The sequence below is a fragment of the Nipponia nippon genome, unplaced genomic scaffold, assembly GCF_047370975.1.
Source record: "Nipponia nippon isolate SJK-2023a ecotype South Korea unplaced genomic scaffold, ASM4737097v1 scaffold_10, whole genome shotgun sequence".
In the NCBI taxonomy this organism is placed as follows: domain Eukaryota; kingdom Metazoa; phylum Chordata; class Aves; order Pelecaniformes; family Threskiornithidae; genus Nipponia; species Nipponia nippon.
This window is the reverse complement of record NW_028262291.1, coordinates 15,664,876-15,679,144: the sequence shown is the minus strand read 5'-3', so window position 1 is coordinate 15,679,144 and position 14,269 is coordinate 15,664,876. Positions and strand designations below refer to the sequence as shown.

General features: G+C 41.1%; 2 protein-coding genes across 12 annotated transcripts in view; both read left to right on the top strand.

The window, feature by feature from the left end:
• The window catches only part of PIK3C2A (phosphatidylinositol-4-phosphate 3-kinase catalytic subunit type 2 alpha), a 77,755-nt gene extending 69,349 nt beyond the window's left edge, over positions 1–8,406 (top strand). For all 11 annotated transcript variants that reach the window (XM_087745654.1, XM_087745649.1, XM_087745648.1 and 8 more), the window contains 7 exons: positions 481–688; positions 3,096–3,220; positions 3,617–3,734; positions 3,828–3,909; positions 4,261–4,370; positions 4,605–4,730; positions 5,286–8,406. In XM_087745654.1, coding sequence (XP_087601780.1) covers positions 481–688; positions 3,096–3,220; positions 3,617–3,734; positions 3,828–3,909; positions 4,261–4,370; positions 4,605–4,730; positions 5,286–5,468 — 952 coding nt within the window. In that variant the 3' untranslated portion in view covers positions 5,469–8,406. The remainder of the gene's footprint in view (positions 1–480; positions 689–3,095; positions 3,221–3,616; positions 3,735–3,827; positions 3,910–4,260; positions 4,371–4,604; positions 4,731–5,285) is intronic.
• Positions 8,407–8,609: 203 nt separating this feature from the next.
• On the top strand, positions 8,610–13,142 carry RPS13 (ribosomal protein S13). The gene is made up of 6 exons (XM_087746744.1): positions 8,610–8,719; positions 9,161–9,209; positions 10,744–10,822; positions 11,748–11,917; positions 12,286–12,386; positions 13,064–13,142. Exons 1-6 carry the CDS (start codon positions 8,697–8,699, stop codon positions 13,095–13,097), a joined length of 456 nt encoding a protein of 151 aa, XP_087602870.1. The 5' UTR covers positions 8,610–8,696; the 3' UTR covers positions 13,098–13,142.
• Positions 13,143–14,269: the final 1,127 nt, after the last annotated feature.

The following is a 14,269-nucleotide window of genomic DNA, read 5'->3' as shown; positions in this document are numbered from 1 at the left end:
AATTGCTTAATAGCATTGTATGTGATGGGAACCTTGTAATGCATGTAAAGAAGCTCCCTCTTTCCAGAAGTGCTTTTGCACACTGGGGAGGGAGGGATGACTGCTCCAGTGTAGCAGGTAGGGGGGTGCATATATAGTGCAGCTGAGTTGTTGCTATGTGTTACAAAATGTGTTATTGTACTTCATTTTAAATATATGGGGAAAACTGCAGTAGTATGCATGTAACTTTTTCACCAACTCTGGCAAGACTTCACTGCTTGGATAACAACTTATTCCAAAGTTTGGATACTGAATCTTCTATTAAATGCTGACATGATGCTATTTATTTAGCCCATTGATCAGTTTTAGTTTAAAAACTGTTTCTCTGCCAGTAAGAAATTGGTTTTTTATTTTTCTTAGACATGAGTCTGGTTCATTGACAGAACTACTTTTATGCATTGTGACATGCTCTAGTATTTGACGTTATTTTTATTTTTCTAGGTTGATTGAATCCAGTCTGGGAAGTGTTGCCACAAAGTTTAATTTCTTCATTCACAATTTGGCTCAGCTGCGTTTCTCAGGTCTACCTTCTAATGATGAACCCATCCTCTCATTTTCTGCTAAAACATATTCTCTTAAACAAGATGGACGAATCAAACAAGTGTCTGTATTTACATATCAGAAGAGATATAACCCAGATAAACATTATGTAAGTATGTGGAATCTGTTTCCACTCAGCGAAGATACTGCGCATTTTTTCCAACAAGATACATTCTCCTCCTTATGATAAGTCCAGTACGTAATCACAGAGAATTAGTCCAGGGGAAGCCTGCCTTGTTTAGCCTTAAATAGCTAGCTTTGAGGTACACAACTAAGTTCCCTTTATTGACAGAGATTTAGTAAATACAGTTATAGATACTTACTCATTCAGTTGGGCACTAATGTCAGATTTAGGATGAGCTGTAGAGTTTTCTCTAGTCTGACTGCATTGAGTATAATGGGAGCCTAGAAACCCACACCGATGTTGACACCCAAAACTAAGCCCCACTGTGGATGACTTAAGGTGAAAACAAAATCCATAATTGAAATCTAGGTGGGAATGGGCCTGCTTGCTTGCGTCCTGGACAAGAACAGGGTTGTATTGGCTCTGGCTGGGATGGAGTTATCTTTCTTCATAGCAGCCCACACAGTGCTGTTTTAGATGTTTAACTAGAACTGTGTTGATAACACACCATGGATTTGGCTGTTGCTGAACAGTGCTTGTGCAGTGTCAAGGCTTTCTCTTTTTCTTCTACTTTGCCCTTGTCCCCCCTGCAGTGAGTAGGCTGTGGGTGGGCAAGGAACTGGGAAGGGACACAGCAGGGCCAGCTGACCCAAACTGGCCAAAGAGGTGCCCCATAGCATATGGTGTCAGGTTCACAATACAAACTGGGGGTAGGGGAAGAAGGCGGGGGGCGGGAGGATGTTGCCTGGGGACTGGCTGGGCACAGGTCTGCTTGTGGGAGGTGGTGAGAGATTGTCTTTGCGTCACCTCCCCTCCCAAGGACTGTCTTTATCTCAACCCACGGGTCTTCTCACTCTTGCTCTTATTCTCTCCCCTGTCCCATTGGTGAGGGGGTGGGAGTGAGCAAGCAGCTGTGTGGGTGCTTAGCTGCTGGCCAGGGTAAACCAACCACAGGAGTGATAGAGTACAGATTGGTATTTTTAGCATCCAATAACGTTGTTCAAAAGGAAGAAGCTTCTCGAAAAGGATCTAGAAGGAAGCAGAAAGGACAGAAGCAGTGTTGGTGGAGATGATTTGAAAAAACGGGGATTTGAGTCATGTTTATGTGCTTATGTAGCCACCTTCTGTAAAACGCCTCCTTCCTAAATAGGAGTCATTAAGTCAAACGCTTTCTGGTTTTGTTCTGACCTATTAAAGCTGCATTTGCTCCTCCTAAGAAAAAGCATCATTTCCTGTATTCATGCCCCTGCGCTCCTAGTTAGTCTTGCTAGAGGCAGCAAGCATTACAATTTGCCCTCAGAGTTTTGACAGACCTAGGTTACACTTTAAGACTTGTATTAATATTCATATTGCTATGCAGTGTGCAACCATCTTCAATTTTTTTTTTTTTAATTCCCTACTGCTGTTTGTTGGCCTAGAATAGTCAGCTCAAGTTACATTTTCCTCAAGTTGTTTAAAAAGTGAACAAATATGATATATGCAAATGTACATCTCTTTCCAAGTTGTATTTGCTGTAAGTGTCTTAATCTGGTAAGACACCAGGTAGGGAAGGTAGAATAAAGCTGAATAATGCTAGAAGTGAAGAGCTTTGTACTGAGTCACTGTATTATAAATGTATTTAAACACTCCTGGTCTAAGCCAAAATAGCCTCTTATCTTCCAGAAAACTGTTAAGATGGCGTAGTGTCCTTCTGTCTAGTTTTTTAAACCTCTTCCCGCTTGCACGTTTTTTAAATATACATTTAACTCATCTGCCCATAAAATGAGTCCCCTGGATTGAATGTTCTGTGCAGTTTCTCAACCTTATTTTCCCTTTCATAATAATGTGAATAACTGCATCCTGGGACTGTCCCCCCAGTATTTTTAAAAAATTTCTTTTGTATAATGCAGTACACTTGCATCTGCCCACCAAGTTATCACTTTAAAAGTAGAATCCTTTAGAATTTTGAGAGAATTAGATGAAAAAAAAATTAGGCATTAGTTTCCTCCACAGTCTGCACCTGAAAAGTTTTTGTGGTAGTTCTGGCCCCACAGATACATGTCTGGATGTCATCCTGTGCTTGATGTGTTAAAATTCTGGATGCCTGCTATACGGTATGAACTTAGAATGAGGCTTAATAGGGAGAATGCGGACAGCTTAGCCTTAACTACCTTTATCCCACTGTCGGATGTGGATCTACATGATGGGAAGATCATGTGATGTTACTTTGTATTACAGCAGGGGTGTTTATAGTTCTGACTCCACTTTAAAATGCAAATACTGTTACTGGGATATGTATGCAGGAGAAGGATTGCCATAGTAGAAAGAGATAATTGTGAAGAAAATTATATTGTTAAGTCAGTTCTGTAATATTGTTACTACTTTTATCTTTGGTTTTTTGTGTTTTGGGCAGATCTACGTAGTGAGAGTTTTGAGAGAAGGGCAAGTTGAGCCAACATTTGTCTTCCGAACATTTGATGAGTTCCAGGAGCTCCACAACAAACTTGGCATTCTCTTTCCTCTTTGGAAGTTACCAGGGTATGTTCCTAACTCACTCATCACTATTATAATGGAGGCGACAAAACTGCTCCCAGCTGGGTGGAGGAAGAAATAGCTTGAAATGGAGACAAAACTGCTGAGGGGCAGACTAGACCTTGAAGTGGGCAATTAAGGGAGAAAAGTGTCTCGAAGTTTTAAGGAGGGGAGCCAGAGGAGCAACTCAGTGTCTTTAGTGTGTGTGTCGTATCATTTATAACAATTACCTGTAAATGTTTCCTTGCCTTTCTATAATGTTGTTACCTATTAGCATGCTGTGTTTCCACTCATGATTGACATAAAAAAAAAGCATGTCAGCACTTCAGGATGGAAATGACAATGAAATCAAACTGTACTTCAGAGAAATTAGCTGAAAACTACCTTGTTCTTCACTTGTAGCTTTCCTAATAAGATGGTTCTGGGAAGAACACATATAAAAGATGTAGCAGCTAAAAGAAAAGTGGAGCTCAACAGCTACATACAGAGTCTGATGAATAGTTCTTCAGAGGTGGCAGAAGTGAGTTCAAATAACTTAAGCAAATCCAGTGCAAGTTTTCAGATTTTGGTGCTTAACGCTTGAACTAATATGTAACATTTCTTCCAAATTTAGTGTGATCTTGTTTATACTTTTTTCCATCCATTACTTCGTGATGACAAAGTGGAAGGAATAGATGGAATAGCCAGACCTACAGGTAGGTAATGTTTTTGGGGGGTGTTTATAAATTGCATGACTATAGTATGACAGCTTTACAATGTGATTTTTTTTTTAAATCTTTTCTAATTAACTGTAGCTTTCCCTCATTGAAAACTTATGGTTTCACTAAATTATTCAAGTTTTTACTCTAAACCTCCAAGTTGGCTCTTACAAGAGAATGGAAAAATCTTTAAAACCTATGACCTTGCTTTCTTATTAGAGAACTAGAAATAAAATCAGAAACTGAACTTGTTCCAAGGCTTGTATTTTTTCCCCATATATATAATTAGTATAGTACTGATGAAAATGTACAAATATTACAGAGGAAATAATTGTACATTTTTTTCAGATGCAAGTCCATCAAGTCCTACCTCAGGCAAAGTGGGGGGAGAAGTGAAGCTATCCATATCATATAGAAATAGCACTCTATTTATCATGGTGATGCACATTAAAGACCTGGTAAGTAGAAATACTGAGCTAACTGCCAAAAACTCTTTCCATTTTGTCAATTACCTTCTTGACTTAGGTTGATGCAGGAATGGCGGAACTATCTCTTTTCCTTCAAATTTTCCAACTGCCAACTTAACTGCTGCTTTTGGTTAGCTTGACTGCAAAGTCTAGATACTTGAAAATAAATATTCAACTAGGTATGCACTAACTAGTTTTCTAACTTGTCTTGGTTTTGGACTGTAGGTTACAGAAGATGGTGCAGATCCAAATCCCTATGTAAAAACATACTTACTTCCAGATACGCACAAAACATCCAAACGCAAAACCAAAATCTCCCGGAAGACAAGAAATCCAACTTTCAATGAAATGGCAAGTTAAAATTTATCTAGTAGTTCCCTATGGTTTGCTATTGTCTCTTTTTCTAAGCAGTAATTAAAATATCGTCTGAAAAAATGTGCAAAGATCTATAAATGGAAAAGGAACTTGTTTGAAAAACTTTGTGTCCTGGTTTGTTTGGGGTTTTTTTGGTTTTTAAAGAAACCCAAAAACCCCAACGCAACAGACTAGGTAAATGTACTCTTACAAGTAAGTAGAAATTTCTCAGACTGACTCTGAGGAGTGATGGGGAATCTTAAAACTAAAGATCCCCCTGCCCTGGATTCACTGATTCATAATGAGGAGAAGAATTATTTCAGAAGTCTTGGCACGTAAACAGTACTTCTATCTAAAAACACTGGTCCTTTTAAGCACTTAACGCTGGGAGCACAAGATAAAATACAGATGTACTTCAGTCTGTCCTCTGAGAGACGTACTGAATGGTTATAATGTGCAGTTAAGACATCCATCAGTGGCTAGGCAGTCAGAAGGGCAATCTGTGTAACTTCATTTGGATAACCAAAAAATTCTTGACTTCTTCCCTTCTAGCTTGTGTACAGTGGATATAGCATGGAGACTTTGAAACAGAGAGAACTTCAGTTAAGTGTGCTCAGTGCAGAATCGTTACGTGAGAACTTTTTCTTGGGTGGAATTACACTCTCACTAAAGGACTTCAACTTGAGCAAGGAGACGGTAAACTGGTATCGATTAACTGCTGTACCCTATCTGTGAACTCTACACCTGAGTAAGACCAGAACAATTGTATTCACTTGTGCTTTCTGCATCTTCCTACTTGAAGATAACTTGTACATCTTAAAATAAGAGACTCTGCATTTCAACGGATATGTTGGACCAATGTTCATGTAGCCTAATTTGGAGGATTTCTAGAAAACCTGGTTTATGGTTATGCGATGTTATCAAAGCATCATCGTAAATGTTTAAGAGATGCAGGTAAAGGAAGGGGTTTTTAAACCACCCGCGAAAGTGAGATGAATGGTTTGACCATGCTGGTTGGTTAAACCATAACTTAGTCATTAGGCCTGTGGATATAGTGCATTTTTGCTTTTAATTTTTGTTACCTGTGTGGTGTCATCCATGGCATGATGCTAGAGAACATCAAAGAAATGACATATTTTTAGGATTACATTCCCACTACTAACTAGACATCACAGAAGCAGCAACGGGTAAAATTTTGGTGGCTTCACACACACCTGTAGAAATGAAGGATGAAGGGCTGGAAAACTTCCTTAACGTTGCATTTAATCCCAGATTCACACTTCTCTAAGACTTATTAGAGTGAGTGCCAATAATGGAAGTTGTAAATAATGGTGCCTTATAATTCAGATGCTTCTCTTTTACCTCATTTCTCGTATTTAAATATGTATACATGTTAACTTTCAGCTCCTTAAAAAGGGGAAACGTTCTTGTATTTGTAACTTGCAGGTCCTACTGGAAGTCTTTTCCTGAGATGTGTTCTTTACCAATAACATCACTTATACTGATCTTCATGGTTAGTGCAACTTATATAAATTTTTTTCTACCCATCTTCTACCCATGATCTCCAAAAATTTGATGAAGACTGGCTGAATGTTGTGCCGTAGGAAATGTGCCCAGCTTCTCCGTGTTTTGAAATGTCTTAATTTCAAGAACTTTTAAATACTGCAGTGATTAAATGTGGAACAGATTCAAACACTAAATCCAAAGTGGCATTTGCACCTAAATTACTTACCTGTACCTCCAGGTCATGGATGGCCTCTAGTTAAAAAGCACAACTGCTGGATGAATTGCGGGCCAGAAATGAGTTGCATTAACAGAGCTTTGAGAGAAGAACTTCGTCACTTTTTTTTTTAACAGTTCAGAGCAACACTGTTTCTCACTACTGCAAAAATCAATTCCACTAAAATACTTAATTCCAAGGAAGGTGAGGTTTGAACTATATTGTGACAGTGGAGTACAAATGTTACCTACTGTCTCCCGCTAATACCACTGGTTACTTAATTCGGTGTTTCTGCACTACAGGTGAAGCCTTTTTATTCACCTTACTTGGTGCTTAGGATGGTCATGTTCTGCCTAAGCAAAGCTATTGGGTAAAGTTGCACGCTTTTCTTTAGTACTAAATCTGGAAGCAAGATAGACTATCACCACTGACTGTGACTGGAGTGAAATTTTTAAGTAAAATATGCAACTATGAACAAAGACACAATACAGGGAAAGCCTTCTCTATATCCGACACTAAAAACCTATTTCATAATCTGATTTTCCTTCCCCTGCTACTGACCAATCTCCCTTCAATACAGAAGAGAGAAGTAAACTTGAATCTCCTGGTGCCTAAAGTATTCATGGTCCAATTTTGTAGGAATTATTACAATTAAAAAGCTAAGAGTATCTTGAATGTTAGAAACTGGGTTGATACTAATGGACACTAACAAATCCCAGTTTTATTAGGCATCTTCTGCATTTTTTTTTCATTTAGTATATAGCCTGTAAATAATAAACTATATAACTAACTAGATATATTTCCTGCTCACTTGATGCTTTTGAGACTTACTGCATTCCATCATTAGAATCACAAGTCACTTAAACACAGGAAAGTAGACTACTGTTTTTGTGAAACGTTCCATTGTGAAATAAAATGAAAGCAATATGTACTGCCTTTTTTGCAGTTTGCTATTAAAGCACAGTGTCTTACAGCACAAAATACAAATAAACTAGAATCATTTAAAAAATGATTTGCAGTTTTAACAGTTGTCTGGACTCTGAAAAAAATGTATAGTACTGTATTATTGTTAGCACTTGTCCTGACTTCTGATTTAATCTTCATAGCTTAACTCATTTTGTGCCTTTCCCTTCCTTTTCAAAATAGTCACTGGCTGAAGCTTTTTATAGTCATGGCTTTTGTCTGTGGGATCTGGCCTTGGCCTCTCCTCACACATAGAGGAACAGCACCAAGCTTGCACCTCTTTGCACTATTCTCAATTAATAAAAAAGTGATCGTTGCAATAATTTTAATGTGCTACATAAAAAAAAAAAAGATGTGAAAGAGGAAAATACTCAATTGGGGTGGAATTTGCCAGTACACTAAGTAGCTTGAAAACATAGTTTTAACAGCTTTTTATATCTTGTTTAATAAAAAGGAAAAAAAATCTTTTATGCAATGTATGACCTGCAGCCAGAAATACAGGTGTCTGCACAGACAGACCTTGTTTTGGTATTCCAGCGTAACAGCTTGCACCAAGACCTCTTCCTTTTCTCTATTAACCTAGAACTTTGCACTGAAATTTTTATTACTGCCTTTTTACGATCTGCAGCCGCCTGTCTCTGGAAGCACAGAAGTTCGTGTCTCTCTTTGTACAAGCGGGGTGGCGCAGAGCTCCCGCAGCGGGGGTCGCCCCTCGCCGGCCTCGGCGGGGGCCCGGCCCGGCGCTCGCCGCCTGCCGCCCCCCGGGCGGACGCTGTGACTACGGTCGCGCTATCGGCGGTGAACGCCGGTGAGAGCGAATGGTTTGCCTCCCTCTGTCTCGGTATCTGTAAGAACCAAATACTTGGATGAAACGAGCTCGTTAATAAAGATGTACAATGTACGCCCTCCGTCGTGCCCGTGCTGCGCGGGTTAAATGTGACTCCGTAACTGTCCTGTAAGTACATTAAACACTATTCTGGAAAAAAAAACAAACAAGCAAGCGTGCTGGTCTTCGCTCTCCGCCGGGGCCGGGCGAGGGGAGGCTGCCGGGAGGGGGGGGCCGCCGGGCGAGGGGGGGGCCGCCGGTAACCGACGGCGCTGGCGGGGGCGCGGTGCAAGCCGGGAGCTCGGTGGCGGCGTGCGCAGCGCAGCCCCGGCGCCGCTGATTGGCTGGCGTGCGGTCGCGGGGCGGGGCTAGGGGCGGGGGCGGCCTTTCCTGCGGAAGCGGGGCGGGAAGGGCCGCTGCCTCGCCGCGCTCCCTCTTTTCTGCCGCCGCCATCATGGGTCGCATGCACGCTCCCGGGTAAGCGGCCGGGGCCGGCGTGCGGGGCTGGCTCGGGGCTGTTGCGGGTGCTAAAAGGGCGCCACGGATGGGCGTGGGAGCAGAAAGGCTGCTAGGGGAGCAACGCGGCGTGTGTGGGGATGGGGGGGGGGGTGGGCAGGCAGGCTAGTGGCTGTGGAGATATGGCGGCAGGGTGGGGGAAGGCTCGGGCCGGTGCTGAGGTGCGGGTTCCCTTGGCCGGGCAGGGGCACGTTTGTGGTGCCCGGACTCCTGTTCCCGGTGCTGTGCCGGCGCGGCCTGCGCTGGCGGCGGCAGTGTCTCCGGGCGAGGAGGGAGGCCGCAGGCCTCGGCCGCGCAGGCCGGGGAGGGCCCTGCAGGGAACGCTGGTAGCAGGCTGCCTTCTAGCGGGGTTGGGGCGGCAGTCTCGGCGCACCGTGTGATCCGTCTGCTTCTTCCCCACAGAAAGGGCTTGTCCCAGTCAGCCTTGCCCTACAGACGCAGCGTGCCGACGGTAAGTGCCTTTCCCGCCCCGTGCGCACTTGGGCAGGCCCGGGCGGCTGCCGTGTGGCCTTCAGCGCGGGGCCCGGCTCCGTCCTCCGGCTTAGCAGTGCCCGGGAAAAGAAACAAAATGAAGAGACCTGTAGTATTTTGCGTCATCGCTTTAAAATTATGGCCTAATAAAACGGTACTTTAGCCTGTGGTCTTTAGGATACTGAGAAAGCAAGTATGGTGTCTCGGCCAGATGATTTGTTGGGCAAAAAAGTCTCTCTTCCTCTTTGTGCCTCCCTTTATTTAAGTGCTACTTCAATTATTCTTAGTCTGTATGCTGATAATTCCTAGAGATTAAATAACTCTCTTCATGCTCGAGTTTCGCCTTGGCCGTTGTGGAATAAACCGACTGTTTTCTAAACTGTTTACAACAGTAATTTGCTGGTCAGAGCACTGACTTAAGTAATGTCAGCATGCCCTTAGTTCATTCAGGGTACTTCCACTTAAAAGGCTTACCTGTCAGCTAAACGAGCAGCTGCTTCATCTGTCCTGCTTTGAAAGATGATGTCTTGGAGGATCTGTTTGTTGGCAGAAAGATCAATTTGGGCTGCATGTGGAAAAGCATGTATTGAAAAACAGTTAAAGGGAAGCATGAAGTTAAAACACAAAACATGAAAATAGATACAATGTAAAGTAAGATAATGTGAAGCTGCTTGAAGTACTGCTGATGACTAAACAGTTTAATAATGATTAGGATGCTCAAATGCTATACTTGTTTTAAAAAACCTTGTGGGTTTTTTGCTTAATTTTATTTGTATTCTGTTTTGAATTGTAATCTATAGAGCACTTCCAAATATATTTTTCTCTGTGGTTTTCTATTTCATAACGTCACAGTATTAAAAAGGAAAAAAAAATTAGGGGCTTCTGTAGCTTTTCGAAAGAGCAAGGATTACCTAGCTTGTTGGTATTGTCTTCCTCTTAATAATTATGGAAGCAGTGGCTCTATCAGCACAGTTTAACATAGAAGTAATAGAAAAGGCACAGTCCTATCTGAATAGGTCCACTTGTTTCAATTTTTTAATTAATTTGTGTACTTAGAGTCTGATTTTCACTAATCTCTGTAGGTGCTTTACTAAGGGATGGCTAAATGAATCTCAGTTTTGCGTTTTTGTCAAAGGCCCGATTAAAGAAGAGTTCCCTCCCAATGGCAGTGATTTTTTGCTCTATAAATTGGTATTCGTGCTTCCGGTGTGGCAGTTAAAGTAAACTGATGATAAAGCAGCTGGCTGGAAGCTATATGGGGTGTTTTAAACAAAGACTTTCTTCCTTCACCTTTGCCTTCCCCCACCATGTTGCATTAGCAGTACAGGTTCATAATACATAAAAAAAGTTTTCTGTATCATTAGAAGTACAGTTTAAGTTCTTGATTGTTTTTTCAAACACTACAAAGCATCTATTTCTGCCATTTATAACAAGCTTTCATATAGCTAGCCTATGCCCCTGTATTAAGCAGTGTTCATGAGTTGTTGGGTTTTTTTTTTCCTAATTTTCTTTAGTGGCTGAAACTTACTTCTGATGATGTAAAGGAACAGATCTACAAGCTGGCTAAAAAAGGCCTGACTCCCTCACAAATTGGTAAGGTTTATTAAAAATTCCTAAATGAAGACAAAACACATTTTTCTGAACATAATAATATAATTGTTCCTTCAACCTATGTTAAATAACATGCTAAGAAAATACAGGTTTTCTGATGTACCTATCTATTCGCTGTGTGGATGCCACTAAAAATGTAATATGTCTCATTCTTGCAAGAAGCATATTTGCTGAAGTAGTCGAGTATTTTTTTTTTTCAAGCAGAAAATGTGAAGCATCTGTTGAATTTTATAACCTGTCCTTAGGAATGGCCACTAACAGATGTTGTAGGGAAGTTTAGTTGCCCAGTTTCTGGGAGAAAAACTCGACATCTCATCTCAAATATCGGCAGCCGTATGTTTAGGAGCTCAGCATTACTGAGCCAGGCACTGTAGCTGCATAATAGACTAGTTCTCAGTAGTTTGGACCCCTCTAGAGCTCTGCTTAAGCGTACGCGTGCTGCAACTTGATATGGTCCCGAGCTATGCAGTGTAATTATATGCTATGTGAATGACTTTTTTTTTTTTTTTAATTGTAATCCTGAGAGTAGTAATGATCCCTATGGTACATTTTTTTAGAGTAAATATGTCTCTGGCATCTTTGTTAACCACAGAGAAAAGGGTGATTAATACCTAGCTTTACTGAGTCCTGTTGAAAATTTCCCCGTACTGCAGCACTTAATGTGTTACCTGCCTAAATGTGGTGGGTGGGTTAACTGTCTGTTACGTGCTATCTGATAAAGTGCTTCAGCTTCTGTAAGTCCTGTTTTGCTCGCTCATTGCCTACCATTTGTTCGTAGTTTCCACCAGAAAGGTTTTTAATTTAGAGAAGACCTTTTTTGGATATCTTGTAACTGTAAGGCTGGTTTCAGGAGATTTGTTTGCATAAGGTTTTTCTTTTCAGTGTGAGATGTAAATGTTTGTTTCAGGTGTGATCCTGAGGGATTCCCATGGTGTTGCCCAGGTTCGCTTTGTTACTGGCAACAAAATTTTGAGAATCCTTAAATCAAAGGGACTGGCCCCAGACCTTCCAGAGGATCTTTATCACTTGATTAAGAAAGCTGTTGCTGTTCGCAAACATCTTGAGAGAAACAGAAAGGTGAGTGCTAATTTAAGTAGATAACTCTCAGTGTTTGGTTTTTTTTCAAATAATGCAGTAGTTTATTTACAAGGCACGGACTCTTAAGTGTACTTCCTGTTAGCCACCCCCTTTGAGTAAACTGGGGATTGGGGCAGCATTTCGGTAAAGGAGAACAGTCTTTGTCTGTGAAAAGGATCTTAAAAGCATTGCTTAAACCATGTATTTCTGGTCCTGCTCTGATTTGACTGGATTCATCAGACTTTGGTAGTGGGAACGTGGAGTTCGTAGCAGTAGCTGTGGTTTTTTTACTTCATTAAAGCTCATCTGAATTGTACATCATGGAGAAGTCAGGTAGTGCTCGATTGTAACGTAACTTTCTTTTCAAGGATAAAGATGCCAAGTTCCGCCTGATTCTGATTGAAAGCAGAATCCACAGGTTGGCTCGCTACTACAAAACTAAGAGAGTGCTGCCGCCTAATTGGAAGTAGTAAGTCTTCTTGAATGCTACTGTTCTCATCGAGGTCTTGTAGGTTTTGTGAACAAGATGCTGGGGCTGCTATTCAAAGGGTGAAGAGTGCATTATGATCAGGCATATAGGTAAACCAGGCAGCAAAGAATAGCTATTTTCATAAATATTAACTGATAAATTAATAGAACTTACTGCTGGGTGCAATGACTGTCACAACACTTGGAAAAAATAATTGTCTCAACAAGTGAAGTCACTGGTAGGTAATGTTTATAATACTTTTGTACAAACTGCAGTCTCTGTTCTCGCTCAGATACTTTTATAGTTCATGTTACTTTAAAAATTTACTGAGAAATGGCTTAGATGTGGCAAAAATGAAAGTCATTTGTAGTTTTTCTCCAGGAAAATTTAGCCAACACAGGAGAATTCCCATAGATGTCAGGATGAGCTCTTTTTCTGAAAAGACTCAAGTGCAACTAGCCAGCTTTTTGAATATATGGTTTTGTGCTGTTATCCTAGTATTTGTCTTTTAAAAGGAAGGGTGAAATCTTTCTTTATGCCATAAAAAATTTTAAACGGTTAGTGGTTAAGCTCACGACTGGTAGTTAAAGCTTTTAACTGAAGCAGTATTTTTGGCAACTGGTTCAGAAAAACTGCCTTTGCAATTAATATTACTCTCTCTTCTTCTCTCTTTTTAGTGAATCATCGACAGCTTCTGCCCTGGTCGCATAAGAGCTGGCTATGACTTACTGAAAGAATAAATTTTCATTAACTAAGTTTGTGTTGTCTCTAAATGGTTGGTGCCTTACAAACTTTTGCCCCTTTCAGGAAGCTGCATGTAAACGCGCAGCTTGCGAGGTGCAGCAGACATGTGGCCATGGTTTCCATATTGCTATTCTATGGTGTCAAATCTGGGTAGCGGTTGTTGCTGTTCTAGACCAGCTGTACAGCTTGTTTCTGTGCTTAAACTAGATTTTTGATCTGATAGCCTCAAGTTAATAAAGTGACCTGCAAATGTATTTTACGCACGTGGGGCCGTTCCTCTCTGTGTCCTGCGGGAAGAACCAGGGAAGAAAACAATGGTAGAAGGAAGAATTGGAAATGTAGAAAACGCAGAAAGGATTAGGCGGGGGGCCAGGGGCGAGAGGGAGACAAAATTGGAGAGGTTGATGGAGTCATTGCAGGTCATGTGGATCTGCTCCTTGTGCAGAAAGCTTAAGCAGACCTCAATCAGTTCCTGACAATAACTGTTGCTGTCATTTGTAAGTAATTTTAAGAATAATCTTTGAGATTTGGGTAAATACAGACAGCGGATTAGCTCTCCTCAGATGTTATGTCTTTACTGAGGTAGTTTTCCCTAAACCCAATGGGCAGTGGCTGTTGCATAGTCACTATCGCTGAGGTGGTGCCTCCAGGTTCTGAATAGCTTTGACCTTAAGAGTCATCTTTCTGCTAGAGAAATGTGGAGAACAGACTGACAGCTTTTCCTTTTTTTAGGAGAAAATTATAAATTGAGTTATTCTGAGCTGCTGTGACTGTTGCTTCTAAGTCTTGGTGTATTAGTTAACTTTTTGCCATGTTAAAAATTTAAGTAAATATAAATAAGCCCTAACATTTTTGTAAAGTGTAATAGCTACTTTCTAGATCATAACCAGTGGAACCTGGTAACTTCTGGATTTAATTTTGCAGAAAGACAGGATTCCTCTGCCCTGTTGATGAAGCTAAATATAGACTTGTGATTAAGACAGTTTTAAAAGAAAAGCACTGCACTCCGTTGAACTCTGAGGTGCTCTAAAGTCTGGTCCATCTGAAATGTTAAAATTACCAGCCTCTGTATGCTGTCAAAAGACTTGCTTTCGTTTCTGAAAGCTTCTGGTGATTACGTGCCAGGCTCTCACAATGAT